We start from the raw sequence: 22,924 nt of genomic DNA, 5'->3' as shown, positions 1-22,924 counted from the left end.
GTGGAGCAACACCCCAGGGCAGCGAGAGACGCAACAAGGTAGGGTGAGAAACCATTTTTCAGGACTGAGTGACCACAGCCCAACTACAAGACTCCGACGTTCCTTTCAGGAAGAAAGTAAGACTAAAGAGACATTGGTTTGTTCAGAACTTTGAACTGTGGCAAGAGGCACGTGGCCTGGGAGAAGCAAGAGAATATTTTTGACAGGAATCAGAAACCAGTCGCTACTTCAAAGACTAAGACGGTCCCTTTTCAGACCACCTTGTTGAGTTTATATTCCTTTTTGTTATTGCTAGGGGAAGAACGTAGATTAGATTTGGATTTAGAAAGAGGACTGAATTATGTTGGCAGACCTCCTGACAATCACTGTTTTCTTTCAAATAAGGCCAAGAACACCTAGGAGTATGGAAAGGCAGCCTTGTCTTGTGTAATCAGCTACAAATTCTCTTGTCAGACTTAAGTGGTGTCAGGAGTCAGATACATTATTGCAACCCATGTAAGTGAGGTGTCTTTGTCCAACAGCTAGTTTGACTTATTTAGTCCACAGCAAGTAGAAATACCCAGTCACGAAAGAAGGCTGATTCATATAGGGAATAATATAGGCGGTCCTCTTTCCTCACTAACCGCTCTTCCCAAGTCATCCTGGGCCCCTTCTCCTCTCCTACTTCCATCTCCACCTGTGGTGTCCCTCGGGGCTCTGTACTCTCCCCTGGCTCTTTAACGTCTACCTTGCTCTCCTTTGTATGCCTCATCTCCCCTTTCTCTTCCAACTTCGTGTTCCACAGACGACACACAGCTCGTCTTCAGACTCCCTGCTGACCTCCTTGGACCCTCCATCATCCTGACTGTATCTGCCATCCAGTCCTGGTGCGCCTCCAATGATCTCTGCCTCAACGCCTTTAAAACTGAGATCCTTCCCATTTGGACCCCTGCTCTCTCCTCCTTCCCCTCACTCTGGCTTTCCTTCTTGGGCTCTCTCCCTGCGCCTTCAACTGAAGCCAGATACCTTGGAGTCATCTTCAACTCCTCTCTCTCCTTCCTCCCTCACACTCAGGACATTGCCAAGAAGTCCAACTATCAGCACTTCCTTCGCAAAGGAATTTTACATCTTCTCACTTTCCCTCAGATGCTAAATGTGACTCAATCAACCCTTGGTCCTCTCTAGACTGGACTACTGTAACAGCCTCCTCCTGATTCTTCCTTCTTCCACTCTGCGACCCCCTCCAGCCTATCCGTAATAGGGCAGCAAGACTTATCCTTGGTCTTAAGCTCAGGGACCACATCTCTCCTGCACTAAAGTCTTGACTTGCTCCTGGTTGCTGCACAGATTAAATTAAAATCACTCTGCAACATCCACAAGGCTATCTGGGCCCATGGACCCCACTATCTTCAACTTTATCTCACTAAATACTCTCCCTCTAGACCACTTCATTTCTCTGGCACCAACTCTTTGTGTGTAATGCGGTTTGTCAAACAGAGGGCAGGGGGTCGCTCACTTTCCTCTGCGGGATCCCTCCTTTGGAATAGCCTCCCCCTGCACCTTGAGCAGGATCTTCTCAAATTCTGGAAGCTCCAGAAGACTTTCCTCTTTTCTTCCCTCCTTCCCTCCTCTCCTCTGCTAATCCCACATTTGCTTAATCAATGTCCTTGGCCCTTCTGCATCCTCTGGCCTTGACCTCCCACACCGATTCTTCCCAGCTGCTGTCTATCCTCGGCACTTTGCATCTGCACACCCTCTGCTCTGGAGGCTTGCACTTGCACCTCCTGCGGCCCATGCAGTGTAGCACTCCACATTCCCAGATCTTAAGTCTGACTCACCTACGAGCTCGGACTCCCCAGCACTTAACCCGTTTCCTCTTCCTTTCTCCACGTGCATGTTCTGAATACTCACAGGGCATAGTAGGTTCGTCCCTTCCCCCTCTGCTCTTAAATATTGTGATGTAATGTATTTCCCACACTCGCTCCCTCCCCTGTGGGTGCTTTTAAACAGTATTTTCTTATTGTATAAGCACCTAACAAACAAATGAATACCTCACCTCCCAAGCACAGCTAATGTAGGATGGCTGCAAAGTTGGGCATATACTGGAAGTATACTATCGATGGTCAGTCTGTGTCAGAGATGTAGATGTTGCATAATGAAGGCATGCGGAGCTATACTGTGAAAAAGGGGAACCCATGGCACAGGGTATTCTAGAGAAATTGATGTTCACTGCTTTACACAAAATGGAACCTCTTTTGGACACATCTAGGGGCTCTCTAGGCTTGAGGATGCCAATAAAAACTTGACCTTGTGCTCACAGACTGAGGGGAATGATACCACTACCTTGCCAGACCAAGCACTTGCACAGAGGAATGACCAGAATCTGGCAAAAGCCTTAAAAAGGAAAATGTATGAAAGTCAGATCACGGAGTAGAGCCTTCTCTTTTATGAGAGGGCCTAGTATAAAGACTGGATTGAGCAAGATGGAACAGGAGAAACCAAATGGTCATTCCTGGGATGGTCATGAAATTGTCTAATTTCCACTTAACGGCCATCCATCAGGCAAGACAAAAACCCTAACATCAAATTCTCAATACATTTTACTGGCCTGTGGTTTATGACGATGTCAAGACCTATCTGACAAATTGTGTAATTTACCAGACAACTTCAAGCACCCCTGTCCCAAGTGCACCCTTACAACCACTACCTATTATTGAGATACCTTTTTAGAGAATTGCCTATAGTGGGGCCCCTCGAACCATCCAAACTGGGTAACTAGTACGTACTTGTACATTTAGACTGTGCTATCTGCTCTGAAGCTGCTTTTCTCATGAGGAAAAATACTTCCTGTCCCGAGTGTGGTTTCCAAAGGAAATCTTAACTGAGGATGCTATGACATTTATGTCCAGCCTGATGCAGGAGGTAAAGGAAGTACTTAATTTCAAACTGCAGACCTCCGTATTTCACCCACAACTTAAATTGCATATTATGCAAATTGGTAAAGACTGCTGGCAAAAATGTGATTTGATATCATGGGCCCTTCTTTCCATTCTGACAATCTCCCCAATCCTCCTTGGGATACTCCCCCTTCAAGTTCTTGACTGGCAGAACCGTAGTCATGTTAAAGGAGACTTAAGAGGAAAGGGAGGAGGCTCTGCTGCCTATATCCCAAGTGACCACCAAACTTAAGTACCATATGATGACAGTAAGGGAAATCTACCACTCAAAGGCCCAAGAACTTCATAAAGAGACATATCAGTGCCAGGCTGTAGCTAGGTCTTTCTCACTAGGCAGCCATTTGCTGGTTTTATTACCTCCTTTCTTGGGGGGGGGGGGTGAAGGGGACAAGATTATTTTGAGGTGGTACTGTCCATATACATTCTTTGAACGTAAGGGGCCACTTAATTATTTGTTCTCCCAACCTGATGGAAGACAAAAGACCCAAATCTATCATATAAATCTACTGAAGATTAAGAAAGTTCGCCCAGATGAACAAAGCACAGCCACTATGGCAACCCTCTTGGTTGAAAATAAACTAGACCTCATTCTGGAGAATCTGATTGAAAGGCAAAAAAGGAGACCTCCAACATTTGTTGCTGCAATTATCGTACGTATTCTCAGAGGAACCAGGCAGAGTAAAACATTTCTTTCACTACCTCAGAACCCCTTGTGGACAGATAGTCCATCTAAAACCAATAGAATTCCTGATTTCGTAGGAGAAAATAAATGACCAAGATGTTGGAGTCCTAGAACCCTCAGTCTGTGGTCCTCCACGATTGTTCTGCAAGCCAAGCCTAACAAATCGTGGCAATTCTGCATTGATTTCCAGATGCTGAATTCCATCTCAGTCTTCAATAACTACCCAATGACCAGAATCATAGAGTTAATCGGAAGACTAGAAAAGGCTAGGTACATTAAAACATGGGATTTAACTAACGGATACTACCCGGTACCATTGGCCTACCGATAAAGAGAAAACTGCCTTTAATACACCTCCTGGGTTTATTTCAATTCACACTACTCCCATTTGGCCTTCATGGTGCCCCCTACTACCTTCCAAGGGCTTGTGGATAAAATCCTAAATCCATATTCCTCATTCGCAGGAGCATACCTGGATGCCTTAGTGCTCCTTAGTAGCAGCTGGGAAGAACATCTGCACCACCTCTGAGATCACTAGGGCCTTACGAAAGTAGGGACACCGTGCCAACCTGAACAAATGTCATCTAGCCCAGAATGCAGTTAAATAGCTAGATTATTTTGTTGGGAATTACGACATCCAGCCCCGGACAGAGAAAGTAAAGGCAGTGGCATTAATACCGCCACCCAAAACAAAATGGGAATTCTGAGCTTTCCTAGGGTTATCAGTTTATCGCTGCAGGTTAATTCTGGACTTTGCCAGTATTGCAGCCAATCTTACCAACAAGCTTAAGAATACCCAACCAAGTAGACTTGTCTGGAAGCCCAGCAGGAAGCAGCCAAGCCAACAAATGGATGCGGAAAACCTGTACTGCGGTTCTTCACCAGCAGAGGAGACTGCCCCTCCCGAGAATCGTTGCTACTAGCAAGGTTTGTGGTTGTTCCAGGGAAGATTACAACCAGAAAAGTAAAGTAATGGGTGGAAAGTTTTGAATAAATCTGAACCACTGGCACTGCTCTGGGCAACCTTCCACACCACCGTTCTTTAGCCCATTTGTGCCAGTGCAAAAGGGGTCCAGCCATATGCAAATCAGTTGGGTACTGCCACCAATGGTAGTTTAGGCAGAACTGCTAGGCAAGGTCCCCTCTGCCCAGAAACACAAGCAACCCCAGACATGTGTTGGCCTTGTTGGGCCTCCACATTGAGGTTGTTTCGGGAGGATAGCTCGGGGGCAATGCGCTCACCTTGGAAGCAAGACGACACGGAGCAACACAGGTTCGATCCCCGGGTCTACGCTTGGAAACCTCTGGGTATCATATCTCCTATGGCGCAGCGGACAAATGAAGATGACAGAGCGGCCCGGCCATACCTCAAGACTGGGTGAGACACCAGAGGACCCAAGTCGGGGTAGAAGCAACAGAACCCTTTGGCGATATTAAGAATAAAGAACTGAAGGACGTGAGAATCCATTTCCCAAGGTGGGGAGAAAGAAATGGTACCTTAGGACTGGGTGTGAAGAGCAACACCGAAGGGCAGGGAAAGCGACATACGACAGGGAGGGTGAGAGCATATTCCGGGGCTGAATCCCCAAAGCCTGATTACAAGACTCAGCATTTCGTTTCAGGAAGCGGAGGAAGAATAAAAATACCTTTCTTTGTCCTGAATATTGAACTTTGTCCAGGCACGAGGCCTGAGAGAAGCTAGAGACCCGTTTGGGTGGGGGGTCAGAAACCAGCCACTACTTCAGAAACTGAGAGAGAGTCCCTTTTCAGACCTTTGTGTGTTTATCTTTTTGTTAGTCATACAGGCAAAACCTAGATTGGATTAGGCGATTGGACAGAAAGCTGAAATGATGTGAGACTTTACTTTAAATCTTATAACGCGCAAGATCACCCAACGGTCTGAAGGCTCCGGATGAGCACTCTGTTTTCTTTCAGATAGGGCCAAGAACACCTAGAAGTAAGGACAGGACAGGTCTTATTTTCTTTAGTTGAATAAACTACAAGTTGTAACGTGACCTCTTGTCCATCTCCTGAGTCGGACTTACCTTAATGGCTAATCAAGCCATTTATTCATTACTTTCTCCATTTTCTTTCTGATTACTTTCTTGAGGGATGTGGTTGAAGTCGCTTCCGTCCCATTATACTGACCAATTCTCTAGATTTTTGTGGGAAACTCCTACTTTATCAGTACAAAATGTCGATCTTTTTCAACTTTGATTTTATTTCCTCTAACCTAAAATTCACTTTCCTCCACTGAAAGTTGGTAGAAATTAAACCTCTCTAACTGTTCTCCTCGTCCCTTCCAAACATTACTTGATCAGCTGATGTGCTTTGTCTGTGCTAGCTAATTAAAGATTTGTAGTCCTTTCAAAAAACGTTAGGGTAAGTCATGGTGTCAGAACGATGGTTACATTTGTGTACTTTACAGCTTCTACACAACTCGGTCTGTATTCAAGAAACCCTTCTGGATATGCAGAACTGAAACTTTCTCAGCATAGACAACAGTATTCGCACGCGTGGAAGGGCCATTGGCCAATCAGGTGGCTGATACATGGGCTAGAATATACATTCTCCGCCCGTTGTTCTAGCCACCCAAAAAAAAGGGAAAAGAAAATGGTATGTAGGGAGCCAACAGGGAGCCTCTTCCCTGTTGCCTCTCCACCTTCCCTGTCCCTAAAACCAAAGAAACCCCCTTCTCCAGTGCCTTAAGCCCCCCCTCCCAACTTACCTGCGGAGCTTGGAGCTCCGTTCCCCGTGCTCCTTCCGATCCTGGCCATCTTTTTTAAAAAAAATTCTTGCCTTTGAGAGATTGGCTGCACAAGAAGCATGCATCTCCTGAAGGGAAAAATAAACCATTCTAACCCCAGAAACCCTGGGGTGCATACAGCTTTTACTCCGGCAGCGGGGGGAGGGGGCAGGCATGGCCGATACTGGCCATGTTCGCTCCTCCCGGTCTCCCACCCCCCCCCCCCGGCTTGGGGGTGAACGCCATAATCTTATCCTGCTGATTTTATTTAAGCTATTTTCATCTTGTTTTACAGAAGATTTCTCTATCCGAGGTTGAACAGTTATCGGAGGGTGCAAAGATTGCATAGGATAGTTGCTGTAGCTTATTCAAAGAAATAGTTCAGATATTGTCGGTAAATTCCAATCTGATTTCATAGTACTCTTCTACGGGGTCCTGTGTGATCTCCATTTACTGCCACTATCTAGTTCATCCTGTATGTCTTGGATTCCAGGATGCAGTCTCTGATGGGAAGCTCCTTATCAATTAAGTAGCATTCTAATATGTGGAAGTGGTTGGCACTTTGAGGAAAAGGGAGAACAAGTCTCTTTGGGTCTCAAAGCCAACTGGATGAATGCCAGGAAGTGATGTGTTAGGTCATCTGCTGTGGTGAGGCTGTGACTATTGTTTCTATTTGCTCTTTACTTTCATTGAGGAGTTGGTGCTGATGTGGACTGGGGATTGCAAGCTCCCTTTTTAAAAGTCATTTGCAGCGCAGGAAGTGGTGTGTTAAGTGGTTTTCTGTGGTCCACTGGAGGCCAATGTGGCTGCAGCCATTACCACAAAAATAGTGGCGTGGTCTGAACATCGTGATTGTTATAGTAGAAAGTAAGTGCCCCTCCTAAATACAACTTGCGGGAGGTGGCCTCTTTCTCTCAAATATGCCTGCCGTCAGTAAAAATTACCGACTGTACAGTGCCGCTGCTTGTAGCTGTGTATTGTCTGGAAAGAGACAGTTTAAGAAGGGGACTATGGGCAAATAACCAAAAACTCAGTAGCAACGGGGATTAACTGCATGAATGAAAGGAGAGGCTTTGAAAATGATGATGTGGGGGGATCACAGCCTTTATCAAATCTCAGACACACACAACAGTTGACAATAGATCCTTGGAAGTGAATGGTGATCTTGGGACTCCTGTTGTGCAGGTTCAAGTGGATGTTTCTGCACTTTAGACAATTATTCCCTCAGTCTTCAAAAAGCGGCAACAAATGCTCCTCTAGGAAACCTTGCTCTCAAAACATAAATGCCTCTGAAAACGGTATGAGCTCAGCCCTGCTATCTTTTCCGGATCTTTCTAAATCACCTGCCCTTGAGCATACTAATGAAAGTATATATGCTTCTTATCCGGCTCACAATAATTCCATTAGGTCCTCTGAATCTTCAGATGACGAAGTTGAATTTGACACTGAATCACTTATTTTATTAAAAGCGCTTTTTTTTCCTCTATGTAATAATTTGTATAGAGAAAAACAAGTGAGGAAGACTGGTCCGATTAACTTGGTTGATGTTAGCAGCTGCTGGTATGCCTACTGAAGAATCTAATCCTATGCCTGTTAATACTGATGTTCATAGTGCTGGGGGTTACAGTACCGAAATCCCCCCCCCCCCTCCTCCATATAGAACACCATCGAGCCAAGCACCAGTTTGCGTATTGGAGTTCATCAACCAGCTGCTAATAATGCTACCACAGAGCTTATGTGACCACATAGAACAGTTATTTTTATGCGGCAAAGAAAATGCAAAAATAGAAAGGAAGGCAAACACCAATAGTAAATTGGTAAGTGTTAAAGCGAAATGGCTAGTAGAGTCCTCTCAATCTCTGGCCATAACATCACCATGAGACATTGAATGCAGGGGAAACGGTACAGTTTTGAATTGGTCCCTAGTGAATAATGTGTTTTAGGACTGAAAAAAATTATAATCTACCTGGCACCTTGGACACATTGCTTAATAAGAACAAGTAAGTAACATCTTCTTCCAAAGAAATACAAACAGAGGGACAGTCCCGAGTGGCACTGGAAATGGATTATGCAAAATACTCTGTTGCATGATGACAGACGAGAAAGTAAGTATTCCCTTTCAGATCTCTGAAAATTCACTTCGTCTTTTCTAAGAACAATGGGGAAATATTTTTGGCAAAAAAAGATTCTGATTAACATTTATGCCACTTTGTGTATCCCTTTTATTAAATCGTAATAATGTGCTTGTTATCTTACATTGCATTGAATGGTTACATAGAGTATCCACCAGTGACATTTCTCTAGTTGAAATTAATTTTTTACGGCTACGGAAGCAAATTGTGCTTTTGTTAATTTCTCATTCTGTCATTGGTGAATGAATTATTTATATATTACATTTGTCTAGCGCACAGCCGCCCTTGGGCATCGAGGCGATGTTACTTGAAAGGAGCTTAGTTACATGGGGAGGGCACATGGTGTTAGGGAGAATTCTATTTAGGCTGAATGTCCTAACCTAGTGAGTCCCCCAGCAGCTTTGCTGGATTTCTGGAGTTTGTTTTTTTTTCTCCTGCCAAGAGTGAGACTCTTTTTCTCCCACTCTTGGACATGATTTATGGTGTTCCTTTGACTGTTAATGTGTTTTATGGGCTATGGGGTCCTTTTCTCCATAGGGTCTCATGTGTTTTTTACTATGTGTGTTACACTGCACCCTCCGTGCAGTGACACAGGGGTGTCATAGTGACACCCCACCATAGACTCCATACCCTGGGACTGACTACTGTCTCCCAGGGCATGTAAAGTCACCATTGGCTTTACTAGTCCCAAATTATGAACAGAAACCAGTACAAACCATCATATTGTGGACGTACTGGTCGGGGCAATTCGATTTCCCCAGGGTCTGTTAGTCGAGGGGGCACGTCTCCATCCCCCCTGATCGAGTTTTGGCTGGTGGCAGTGGATACTACTTTTTATATTTGACCGTGAATATATCCCTATGGGATTTTCCCATTGTTTGAGGCTACTTACTTTAATTATTTAATTCTCATAGCCTCGAACATACCGCCGGTTTATTTATTTAATAATTCGCCGGTTGGTATTTTTTGCCAGGACTCGATTCTAAAATGGCGTTTGTGTTCTCTTCTGCGACTCCAACCCAAGTCGAGCCGTTTGTTCCACTTTTGGCGGGCTTCTCCACAGAAGCCTCCAAAAGTGGTGCCACTCTGTCTGGGTACCACAGGGGGTGCGGGAGGGGGTTTAGGCACCCTGGACTGAGTTACCTTGGTAACTCAAGTCGCACTCTTGTGTGATTGGCCCAAGTGGTGAGCCGGCCGGCTCACCACTTAGCATGTTTGACAGCTAGGCTGAGTGAATGGGGGTGTGCTGCATAAAAGCAGGGCTTTGGGGACTGGAACTTCAGAAGTCGCCACAGGACCTGAGAATCCGACGAGGGAGAAGCTGAGCCGACCTGCTACGACACCACCGGTGGAGCCCTGCGGAACCGACTCACCACTTCCCGACGACAGAGAAGAACTCCCAGCTCGAGAGTGTTCTTCCCCCTGATTGGTGGGCACAACCAGTTTACCTTCTTTTCCTCGCATCCCAGGACGTCTTGTGGTCGAATTGCCCATGCCAAGCACCCCGGCAACCGGATAGCCACTTACCACTGGACCGCGAACAAAAGGACCGCTCCTTTTAACTGAGAACTCCGCGGCTGGTTTCTTCCCTGGCAGTGCAACGGACTCCTGTCTTACTCCCCGACGAGATCCTCTTCCCCCGGACGAAGCACCGACTTGCATCCGCTGCCAGGAACAACTGCCCCCGCTGGAGTATTCTCACCAATTTAAGGTACCGTGTCCACCAGGCCTCCCTTTCTAAAGATTGCTGCAAGGTAATAATAATCCCTTAACCTTCTGGACTGGGCTGGCCGCCTTGACCATCTAACTGGTCCCTTTCTTTTGGTCCAACTCGTTCTGAACCTTTTCGAGACTTTTGTGCACTTCAAACGTGTGACCTTGGACACATTTCGTTCTGATCCTCTTAAAGTGGATCCGGCTTTCTGAACTCTAACTTCACGGTTTGATTCTGCCTTCCTCTCTTGCTGTGTTCTTGTGAAAGTGTTGGGATCTGTTTCAATTTATACTCTGCCTTTTAAACCAAATTATTAGTGTGCCATCTGCGTTAAGCGCTCACCGCTGTCTGAAAATAAGTGGGGCTTTACTTAAGACTTGTCTAATATTATTTTAAGGGAGTGTATATCTTTCAGTGACCGTGTTTTTGAACTGCTTAATATTAGTGCCTGTGTGTTTTATTAGATGTGGTTTTAAATTAATTATGTCTCTCTTACACCAAGCTTTTACACCAAGCTCTGGTCAGTGTTTGCTTGTTCTACTGTGTTCTTTTGCCATATTGTGAATACTCTGTATACTGCCTAACTCTTCTTGAGGGAAGTCTGACTACTCAGCCACAGCTACCAGGTGAATCTGTGTGGTACAGACTGCCACCAAGTGGGTTTACTTCCAAACATCTGTAGTCTTAAATCTTTTGCAGTGGTGCCAGAGGGAACTGCACAGGTTTCTGCCTAACACATGGGGAGCAGCATTTATACGTTGAACAAATATAGAGCAAATATAAATTAGGATACATATAATATACATATAAGCATGGTACATTTATGTGAAAAACAGGTTTAGATGGAGATCATGGCTTACTTCAGGTGAAGAGCATAGTTTTCATGACTTTGCAAAATGTTATGTCTTGTTCTCCAGAATTGTTGAGTATGGGTTGTAAGTGTTTGAGATGCTCAGAAGTGACTCCATCTATTAGACCGCGAAAGTCTAAGTCTACAGGAACACTGGCTAATATTACTGCTAATTAAATTGATGAGCTTGCTCAAAAAATGATGGGATTACATCCCCATGTTAATATTTTTCGGAAATGAGCCAAATGAAGGTGGTGTTTTTAATGGAAGTGTCATGATCTTCTTTAAAGTATATTACATCTTTAGGTTTATTTCATGCAATACTAGAGGTTTTAGCTCTTTTACTCGTAATATTTTAGGGCAATCTTATTTATCTGTTCACCTTTTACTTCAGGAAACATGGCTAACACTAGCTTGATGGTTCTTAGATTATCCATAGGCTTTCTAGGAGTAATACGCTTGGCAGAACATTTTGAGGTCTGATTGTTGCGGCAAGGAATTATTTGACTTTACCAGAATGTATGCTTTCAAATCAGAATCAAAATGTTAGCTGCAGTATTAACTATTAACTTGGTGCACCAACGAGAGAATAATTTGATAACTAATATAACACTCCTGGTAACTCTAGCACAAGCTCCATTATAATCTTCAATAGAGTAAATGTTGAAGGAATGGTTTTAAACTGTTTTTTTTTAATGATAGCCAGTGATGTAACTTCCAATTCTTTATTGCAGCTAAAAGACAAGGTTGGCAATTCTGCCTTAACCTTATAAAGAACAAATATGGAGTCTCTGCCATTGATTCTGCGGCAGAAGAATTGAAGGATATTGGAGGAGATTAACCAATTTTTATTTCAAATGATTGTTTAATTCAATTATTTAGAACTACTGATTACGAGTACTTTGTTTTATACTTGTTCAAATGGGCATTCATTCTCTTGGATTGACTGTTTTGATGTGTAACACTGTATTCAATCACATCATGAAGTTACAATTGCTACTTCACTCAAATCTGTTATCATGTAGTGGTCAAGTTTGTACTTCCATTGAGAATACGAGAGATATAATGTTAAACTATAGTATCAATTTGGCTGGTAATAGACTTAAATAGACTGAATTAAATGTAACTGCATTGAAGGACTTGATTTTACAGAATCTCATTGAGGAGGGTTTAACTAGATTTGATGATGTGAGTACTATGATACCATAGAGTCAACCTTTGACATAGTAACCAAAAGAAGCTATGATCTTGCTATAAAAAAAGCCAATTGGGGGTTGACATTGTTAAAATATGTCTTTGAAACTCTTGGAAAAACAAAATGCTATCATTAATTTTAAGACTAGAAGAATTGTTTCAGAGTACATAAAGGATCAATGGCTTCAGTTCAATGGCAGATTATTATTAATGCTTTACTTAGTTCTGACTTGCGCAAATTCTGGGTGATATTTAATAGTCATACTTATATTGACACTGATGAAAAAAAAGAAACCCTATTGCTGAAAATGATTGGATTAAATAGATTGCTGAATTGCATTACAAGGAGGGTCTCCCCATTGTGACTTGGTGGAATAGTGAGTTGTTGTGTGAGGAAGGAGTTTTTACTGTCACAGTTGGGGTTATTGAGAGTATTATCTGCAAGCTAAAACCATCAAGAGTTTCTGGCCCTGATGGGATAGCAACTATTGTGATAAAGAATGAGCTCAAAGAGCTCAAGAAATGGGCTATCATAATTACAAGAATGGGTTCTGAGAGCATAATTACCAGCATAATCCCAGAAAGCTGGTGAAGATCAATATGTGTACCCGTGTTTAAATGGGGAAATCTGGATATGCCTACTAATGATGGACTTCTAGCAATGACTGACTCACTTTCTAAGATATTATCATACCTTCTTTTGGAGAAGGTGAATCAATGGATTACTGGACATAGTATACTTAATCAACAGTCTGGTTTTAGACAAAGGGTGAGCAGCCGATGTAACGTATGGACTTTAATTTATCTAATACGCTCCACCTTAATGACCAAGGGTAGTACTTCATACATATGTTTTGTTGATTTTATGGGTGCGTTGGACACCACCAATTGTTATACCCTTTGGAAGAAACAAGAGCGCTGCGGACTAGATCTGCTGATATTGCATTTTATTAAAGCTCTTCACGCAGGTACTTCAGCACAGTTAAGTTTAAACCAAGAGGGTCTATTTAGCTGCCTGATTAAAAATGAATCAAGGACTAAAGAAGGGCTTTATGTTCTCTCCGGTGCTTATATAACTTAGATTGTGATGTGGATGAACTTCAAAAATGTAACTATTTTCCTCCCCTTGTTGGACAAAAACATATAACATGGTTGTCCTATGCAGATGGCACGGTTGTTCTAGATCGGGCTCCCATTGGACTTCTGCTTAGTCGTACAGCACTGCAAAAGTTCTCAGAAAATTACTTAAGTATTAATCATAAGAAAACAAGAATTATGATTAGAAAAGCTGGCAAGAAGAATTCAATTTACTCTTGAAAAATGAATAATGACCTGGTCTAAGTTCTAAGTAATTATACTTATCTGGGTGTCACTATTTTTGAGGAAGTTGTGAAAGGTTCAGACCAAATTGAGTGCCATTTAAAAGTTTTATTTCTTCCAAAGAGGGTGTTCGATTGAGGGTCTCATTCATATATATGAAACAAGTTTTGTGCCGTGCACACTTTACGGCCTGGACATTTTCTTTAATAAGGAAACCTTCTGGCTGAATTGTCTTGAAGGTAAATTGTGGTGCATGGCTCTAGGTCTCACTAATTCTACACCGGTGGAAGTGATTTGTAGTGAATTGGGGCTAATGTCCTTATCAACTCGGAAAAGAATTGCTGGTAGTATATTTCGATTAAAAATGCTCGCGGAAAAAGGTAACGGTTCTTCTCTGTATTCTAATTTTCATAATTTATTGAACATTGATCAGGCACAGGCAGTATTGCTCAGTGGCAAAGCACTCATCCTGGAAACAAGACAATGCAAAGCAACACAGGTTCGAATCCGGAGTCCGCGCTTGGAAGCTTCTTCGGTATTAAGCAAGTTATAAAAAAAAAAACGAAGAACAGTTTGTGATTTTGAAGCCTTCGTTTGGTGAAATAAAAGCCTTTTATGAGGATATTGGTTTTAATATTTCAATTATGCTAAATTTAGATTGTGACAAAAAAGAAATAAAGGAGCAAGCCTTGGTATGGGCTACAAATAGTATGGCTAAATTATCAATGAAACTATCCTATTAATGCTTACTTAAGCTATATTCTAAAACTATGTAGCTCTAAGGTTTGAAGGTTCATAATGCAATTACGCTTGGAACAACTTCCTACTTACTCGCAATTGGGTACATTGAATCAAATTCCATATCTGGAGCGACTGTCGTATTTGTGAATTGGAGATTGAGACAACTCGTAATTTACTGATTGGTAATTGGTATGCTGGAAATAAACCAATTCTTAATTTGACTATTTTTCATATTTTGTAAAAAGGGATAAAGATTATTGATAGATTATTGACGTCATTGTATTTAGTTTATTGTATCTTAGTATTATACTTATAGATTGATAAACTGATGAATTATGTGTATGAATTAGGAATATGTAATTGTGTACTTGTATTTTAAATTGTAGTGTTAAAAGATTTTCTTAACCATAACACTTTAATAAAATTTTAAAAAAGAATGTCAAAAAGATCTGATTATTATTCCCACTGTTTTTGGAAAACCTTCAGGAACGAAAGAGCAAGTTAAAAACCCTCCATGCTGTGTGATGCATACTCTTGAAAGTCTATTGTTGTGAAGCAGTCATTGTATTTACCCGTCGGAGCATGAAGGTTCAACCTGACCATCCCAAAGGACACCTAACAACTAGGTTATGCATGAATCGATTGACATTAATCAATAAGTGCCTCATGACTCCATTGAGGTTGGTTGTTTAGCAGGCTGACGGAGACCATGGGGGTCATTGGGAGTATGCCGGTCTGGGAAAATGGTGCCGGTAACGTGTACCAGCACCTTTTCCAGACCGACATACTCTTGAGTCTCCCAGTAGGGACCGTGAACTACTGGCAGGCCTGACCTGCCAGTAGTGCAGCACACTACCGGCAGATAATTCACTGAAACACCGGCACCATGAAGCACCAATAATGGAGCCAGTGCTTCAGTGGTTGCCATCCCATGGAGTTATTTCTATAGGACTCCATGGGAATGGGAACTTACTGTTCCTCTGCCGCCCGTAATATCCCAGTAATTGGGTTATCGGGCGATGGAAACGGTAAGCCGTTGCTGCCGGTACTACCGGTGGATTACCACCAACCTAGTAATGAAGCCCCATGTCTCAACCAGTAGGGTATCGCCTACTGTCAGTACAGATCCATCCCCTAGGTGCCCAAATGAAACATTGCTTAAGTGTTTACAAATTAAGATTACATGGCATTCATCACTTGCACATTTGAGTTCAATTCTTATTTCTGGGAGGTTCACGGTTCAAATAAAGCTTCTGTGTGTAAGCGGGGTCTTCAAGCTCGTCATTTAACTCTCCATAAAATATCTATGGAAATGAGACGACCATCATTACATAAAATGGTAACGTGTGACTGAGGCAAGCTCCTGCATTCCCTTGTCTGTGTCTTGTCTTTATTTCGAAGCTCAGTGCCTTCGCACACTCTACGCACTTAAGGATTTCTATAGTGTTTACTTAACACTTTTTTCCCCTTTTAACTACTTTCATTTGAACTGATTTTTAGATGTTCTTGTTTCGGCAACATTGCTACACTTGATTCTGTTTTGTACTCTTTGAAATGCCAATTTCAGATTTTGTGCGAGCAAATTAACACAGAAAATATCTCCAATAGTCTTTTGAAGACGTTTTGCATGCTCATGTGCCATCTAAACATTTGGCGAAGCAGAGCATATTCTATGCTTCAGGACTTCACATCTTAAAACAAGTTTACTGTTTCAAAGGTCTTCATGTCAAACCTGGGTAACTTCTTTATCTTTTTTTCATTTAAGGTTGTTATCCGAAGTAAAAGCGGCCAGACCCTGTACAAAATTTCACCTTGGGCAAAATATGTGGTGCAAGAAGGCAAAAATGTAGTTTATGATTGGGTCCATTGGCAACCAGCAGATTCATACAAAGTAAGAAGTTTAAAATTTTTTTCCATTACCACTTTATTATATGTTTACTTTGTATCGGTATGTTCAGGAAACAATCCAGACTGCTGAATATTAAATTAATTTTGCAAACTATGTTCAGCAATTCATTTACACTATAACGAATTACAAATACTGAACGTTGGTTTGGTAGACCTTTATTATTTTTCAGCTAATAAGTTTCCGCTGACTAACAATATCCCCTCGATCTCCTACCACCTTACAGTACCCACACAAACCTGACAGACTGCCACCACAGGCTTTGCTGTCGGCACATCAACACTAACCGAACCATGACTAAGTTCGCCTCTTTAGGGCTGTCGCACTCTCCTACATCAGCGGCTAACCAGACCCAAAGCGATGTAGTCCATTTGATCCTGGGGTTTCCCTATGGATAACCTACTCCCAATTTTTTCTGAGAACCCCATAGAAAACATATTGGTACTCGGGGACCTCCACCCAACACCACCACAGGTTTCGTATCTGCCTTTCCCGCTGAATTGCTGAAGGATTTTGGCAATAAAAGGTGTTCTGTTAAAATGCTGTTGTGCTGCACCAAATGAACACTGTTGTAGTTGCAGAACACCGAGATTTGACTGGGGAGTGGCGTAGTGTAATCCCACCAAAGAGTATCCACACATTACCCTATTGGAGGAAATAAACTGAGCACTCCCAATGCGGGAACTAGATGTTACAAACTTAAAGGAGGGATGCAGCACCTGTTAGCCAGTATATGGCTGCTTCAAAGCATTTTACATTAATCTGAAACGACATAACGAAGCGTGATATAATATAACTTGGTGTGATATTATCTCACTAGCTAGTATATCAAAACTGGAAATTCATCCCAAAAAATAAAAAGGGGTGAATCAATAAGACAATGAAAAATGAGCAAAACTTCAATAAAGAACACAAATATAATTCATTTGCAAACTTAATTGGGAACTGAGAATTAAAAAAGGAAAAGGGCATAGCATGGTGTGGTTTAAATGCAGTGAGGGAGTAAGTGGAAGTATTAGTAGGGATGTGGGGGGTACCCACCTAAAAAAGTATGGCGTACATCGAAAGCATAAATATACGTTAGCATGTATTTATGTTTGGGAAGAAAACAGACCATTAACCGACAAATGTTGTACCACATGACCTTGCTGCTTAAAAATCACTTAGTGTACCATAATTCCATGCTCCTTTTTTTCATTTTACATTTTCAGATATCCTCTTGAGAGCCAGGAACATTTTCTATTAACCTTGATTAATTAGTAACTGTTAAATAATAGGAATGCTAGTGTACCTTGTGTTCAACTAGTATTAACATTCAAATTGAGCCCAATAATATTTGAACATCTGAAGCAGATATTTAGAAGGAAATATGTGGAATCGCATAGTAAAATGTATATTTACTACTTAGGTATTGGGTATAAGAATGCTGAGGTCATTGAGGCAATGATATTTAAGTTTAAGGTTGCAATGTGGAACTGTAATGGCTGCTTCACATAGACGGCCCAGGCCAACCAGCATTCGGGAAGTGAATGTGCCACAGCCTCATAGATTATGTATTGGTTGACCTGAAAGTGTTGTGCTATGTTAAATATTTTACAGTGGATTCACACATTGTAAAAGCAATCGCAACCCTTTCATTCCTATTCTTTTGTTGTGGGTGCTTTGTGGAAGCCTCCAGAGAAATGGTTATTACACTGTGGTTATTCCCAATAATGGAACTCTTTTCTAGGATGGTATAGACATAGGTCGTTTCCTTTTATTCACAAGAATGCTGCATCTATTGTGAGGAGCCAGGAATGAGACGTGCACACAGAGGACTCATGGTTTTGGTAATACGCTTTTATTCAAAATACGTGGTTGGAAAATACCTTCCTTTTCCTAATCGAAGAGGTTTTTCCTACCTCAACCAAAAACTAAGGGGTCTGTCCTTTGTCAAGATGTTCAAAGTAAAAATATATCCTATGTCCTAATTCCTATACTGGCGCTCATGCTCTAAAAACGAACTCTAAAGTGCAAAGGACAGTGTGTCTTGATCTCAAGGTGCACAAATGTTCAGCGTTAACGCAGAAATGTATATCCAACGAAAACGTTCCAAAAGGTTAATATTCATAGTTCCAGGGAATGGCTTCCTTCCCTGGTTTCCTTTATGAATGTGAAAAGTTTCAACAAAAATGTACCTCTTGAGGTTCTAAAGAACTTGGTTAGCGCCCTCTTCTTGGTGAATTCAGTTCTCTGAGAAATGGCTCCTTTCCCTAGGATTCTCTTCAAATAATGTGTAATCGTAAGGACATGTCACTTCCTATGAATTCTCCTCACTCTTGACTTTGCCAGGACTTTCCTACGATTAGTTTTTATGACACTTAACAATCTCAAGGGCACACACACTTAACTTTGCCTGGAATATTCTCCTGCCGGAGCTTTCACACAATGAGTTTTCCTTTTATCCATGAAGTATTTTCCCATTATTGGCGTATTTTTCCTTTTTTAACAGGGTTAATTTAAGAAAATGGGCCTCTACCCCTTTTCCCAGTGCGTTCACTTTTACTTGTCCTTCTTTCACGGTATCTGTAGAGATATTTGAATTACAAAAAAACCTATGGGACATTTGTTAGAGCAGGGATTGGTGGGGTGTCCCCCGCACCTTTGTTCGCTATGGCATCGTGGGCTGCAGGAGTGTCCCCCGCTCCCGAGAAAATAAAGTTGTGCAAAAGAGGACCTGGCAGTGCCAGTTCCCATCCACATAAGTGAAGGGAACTGGCTTTGCAGAGGGATGGAGGAGTCGGCGGCACACAAAGAGGTGTGCCATCAACAGTTAAGTAAGGGGACGAATGGGGGGGAACATGATTTGACTGAGGTGCACATTTCGAGTTCGGCATTGCCACATTCAGCAATTTCAAATTTGAAATGTTACTGATCAGTCAAATCTTGGATATTGTTATTTCAAAAAAACTTTGTGGCATAGTTTACAGGTTAGCTTATTGAGATTTCACTTTGCTCGCATGTTGCTTCTATGAAGTGGCGCACACACTCTGCCAGCGCAGTCACCCTTCTGTTTTGTCCTGAGATTACCTGGTGCTTTCAGTGCTCTTCGTGCTTCCTTTTGGGTTGCTCGCTCTGCGTGCTTCCTGTTAGATGCTGTGCCTGTATACGATTCCTGCTACCTTGCTCTTTCGGGCCGATAGCCGCCTGCACTCTGGTTTTCGCTTCTGCCATCTAGATCAACTTCGAAAAGGTTTTCTGTGGCATCCTCTAGCTGCGTACTGGTTGGTATCCATACAGGTTGCCGTGCAGCTCTGCATCTTTAGCTCTCCTTGCTTGCTATCAGCTGTGATAGTTTTAAACTTCCCTGCATGATTCAATAGTTTCCAAAGACTAGACTCCTGTGTGGGCTTACAGTCTTAGTGATCGTCATTGTTCTCTTCCTCTTTCTCGTCTGTTATCACATTGTTCTTTGTGTGATGTGGAGGAAACTGATGTGGGAACCTTTTGGGAGTGATCATTACTGCTCCATGCCTCTTCCTCGTCTCTGTGGTTGATATATTCTTTGTCATGTTGCGAATTACTTAAAGTAGATCTGGTACATGGTTGAGGGAGAGTGTAGCAACATTAAGCATGAGCGGTGGAGGGAACATCCCTGTGAGGGAATGGGGGGGTTTGCATCTTAACCCAGTGATGTCGTGTCATCCCACTCAGGGTCACCTCACCCAGATGGTCCTCCCTCATATAGCTGGCCCCAGGGTCAGGATCAGGTAGTGGCTGCCGTACCCTCTCCACCCAGGGAGAGGCTACCTCATTGAAAGGAGTGATGGCATCCTCAGGTTAATCACATACCCTTCCCCGAATGCCTCTGGTTCTCTCAGCACCTATTGGGAAATAGGAAAGGAAATCTACTTTCCCCTGCTTTTCCTTTCTGGTGCTCTACTGTGAAACAATAGGGCTGCATATCTAGGAACCAGTTCATGACTCCCACATTGGTGCCTTTATGCAGGCTCATCCATGTTGGTGGCGAAAGATCGGTAACCAACCTAAACTTCCTACCAGTAAGTTAGTGTTTTAGATCTGGCACTGCCCACTTTTTGGCTAGGGCCTCCAGCTCAATTGTGGCATAATTATTTTCTCCAGGGTATAGTTTCTGACTAAAATGAAGAATCTGATGTTCAATGCCATCGTGATTTTGGGAAAGAACGGCTCCTAGTCCCACATGTGAGGCATCTGTCTGTAAGATTATTTTTGTATTAAAGTTGGGCACTTTCAATACTGGTTCACTACATGGGATTTTTTAAAGTTTGTCGAAACAGGTTTGATCTTCAGGACCTGCTTTTTCTGAGGTTCTGCATTCTTAAGTTTATCAGTGAGGTCAGAGGTAATAGAGGAATAACTGCGAATAAACTGTCTGTAGTACCCCACAAACCCTAAGAAGGCCTTCAGATCTTTCTTCGTTGTGGGTACTGGGGTTTCTTGCACAGCCTTCCCCCTTTTCGTCCTGGGGTTGAAAAAGTCCATTCCCCACAAAGAATCCAAGACAATTGACTGCTTATTGTACAAAGTGACTTTCTTTTGGATTTGTGATAAGGCAGACTTTCCTTAAAGCTCCTTCGATAAAGATGGTGCATATGCTCTTCCCATGACTTGCTATGAATAATTGTCCTCAATATAGGCTCCTCAAAATGAGGAATCCGGCTGAAGGACTTGGGCCATTAACATTTTATATGTGGCTGGTGCCCGTGAAGGCTAAAGGGTGACACTTTGAATTGGAAGAGTCCAATGGGGATGGAGAAGGCTATTTTCTCCAGCATGGGGTCTGGCATGGATTCACATGCTCATGAATATTCCCCGTCGTCAGGCTGGGAATCCTCGGTAAAGAAAAAACCAGTATCAGTTTCGTTTCTGATCTGACTTGCGTAGTAATAACCAATCACTGGTCTCTGCGTCATACTGACCACAGCCAATGACTGCCCTCTACCTAAGCCCCACCTCTGGCAGCCATCTTCAGATTTTTACCGCACGTTCATGTGTTGGGATCCTCGTGCTATTGCTCTCGAGCGTTAGTGCTTTTTTTTCACGTTTTTTCTCAAAAACTTCGTTTTTTCGGTCAAAAGAGCCTCAAGCTCCACCGACTCTCTATCCGATCAACGGGGACCCGTGTCGGATTCGTCTGCGCCCCTCAAGGGTGAAGATTTCGTCGAGCTACGCTTTTGGAGGACTCCAGAAGTTTCTCGGCCCGGTCATGGCCCAGGAGAAGGGAAGCTCGACGCCCGGAAAGCTGTTCAGGGTCTGCCCTGGATGCCAGCTGCAGAACGTCTTCAAGGAGGATGAACACTCTTTTTGTCTCTACTGCCTACATGAGGACAAGACGCACGTGGAGAAGGACTGTGCGTTTTGCGGCAACATGTCGGAGCGGACCATGAAGGACCGCCATCAACGTCCCGCCAACTGGCTAGAAGGGAAGAGCCCGTCCGGCGAGAAGAAGAAATCTGAGCGGTCTTCTAAGACCTTTGAGGACGCCCCGGCGACGGGGGTCCAACATAAGGCCAGGCACTGCAGTCCGCTGGCACCGGGAGCGCCGAACGGTCGGGCTCTACGGGCGCCAGGCAGGGCGCACCATCAACCACGAGCCAATGCTCTGGGTCGGGTAAGAGGAAGGCCGAGCACCCGGCGAAGCTCCTGGAGAGGCCCCTTCGAGCTCGAAGGCGGAGAGGGAGCGAGGCGGTGTCCCCCCCCTCAAGGATAAGGCGGTGAGCGCACCTAAGGTGGTGAAGGCCTTAATCCATCCGGCTAAGCCCTCTATCGAAACTGTCGCGGCGGCCCTGGCTCAGCCTGTGCAGGCTACACCAGTGGTGGCGACCTCGGGGCTCAGAGTCTCCCTGCCACCTCGGAGGGAGTCCTCTTTTGTGCCCATCGATAGGACCCCCGTGAAATCCCCCGAGGGGAAGAGAAGGGGGGGGCAGGGCGTCGTCGTAGATTCGGCTTCAACCTCGGAGGAGGAACTGGTCGAGGTCTTAAGCCACGGCCTCGGCGTGGAAGAAGACCGGCCCGTCGGGATGGATCCCGACGCAGGTGACGACGACATCGTCGAGGGTACCGACGGGGCCCCTGATCGCCCGTCGGATTCCCCTCTGCCAGCACCGCAAGACAACTCGGCGGCCATTTTGTTGGCTATACAGTCCTTATGCTCAGAGATAAGGACGAGACTACCGTTGCCGACGGAGGAACCTCTCCCGCCGGGGGACCCAGAACCAGGAACTTCTGGTGTTCCCCCTACTAAGAAAAGAAGGATCCACCCTCCACCTCCTTTTCAGCCGTCGCGCACCGTCCAGCCCTCCTCCCCGTCCACCCGAGGGGATGATACGGGGACTGACACGGCAGCGACGGGTACGGACGACGAGGTATACGACGAGGATGTACCGTCGTCGCCTCCCACCAGGGCTTCTCCGCCCGACGAGATTGGATCGTTCCACTCCATGATCACCAGGGCATCCGAGCTTTTTCAACTCTGCCCTGAGGAGAAGAAGGAAGGTTTCCTTTATCAGCGGCGCGAGGCCAAGAGGAAGACAGTCCTCTCAGTGCCTCTATTGGACGACATTTGGGATGAGGGCCTCACCCTCCTCAAGAACCCTTCCACGACGCCAGCTAGAAGAGACCGGTATGAGAAGAAGTACCGGGTCCCGGACACGGCCCCCTGTGCCTCCGGGCGCAGCCTACC

The 22,924-nt window shown here is 43.9% G+C and overlaps 1 protein-coding gene across 3 annotated transcripts in view; it reads left to right on the top strand.

The window, feature by feature from the left end:
- The window catches only part of GBE1 (1,4-alpha-glucan branching enzyme 1), a 1,374,432-nt gene that overhangs the window by 511,450 nt on the left and 840,058 nt on the right, over positions 1-22,924 (top strand). For all 3 annotated transcript variants that reach the window (XM_069636445.1, XM_069636447.1, XM_069636446.1), the window contains exon 4: positions 16,081-16,206. In XM_069636445.1, coding sequence (XP_069492546.1) covers positions 16,081-16,206 — 126 coding nt within the window. The remainder of the gene's footprint in view (positions 1-16,080; positions 16,207-22,924) is intronic.

Source organism: Ambystoma mexicanum, chromosome 7p (genome assembly GCF_040938575.1).
Source record: "Ambystoma mexicanum isolate Mex_15411 chromosome 7p, UKY_AmexF1_1, whole genome shotgun sequence".
Lineage (NCBI taxonomy): Eukaryota > Metazoa > Chordata > Amphibia > Caudata > Ambystomatidae > Ambystoma > Ambystoma mexicanum.
The sequence above is the reverse complement of the archived record's forward strand: the minus strand, read 5'-3'. Positions and strand labels throughout refer to the sequence as shown.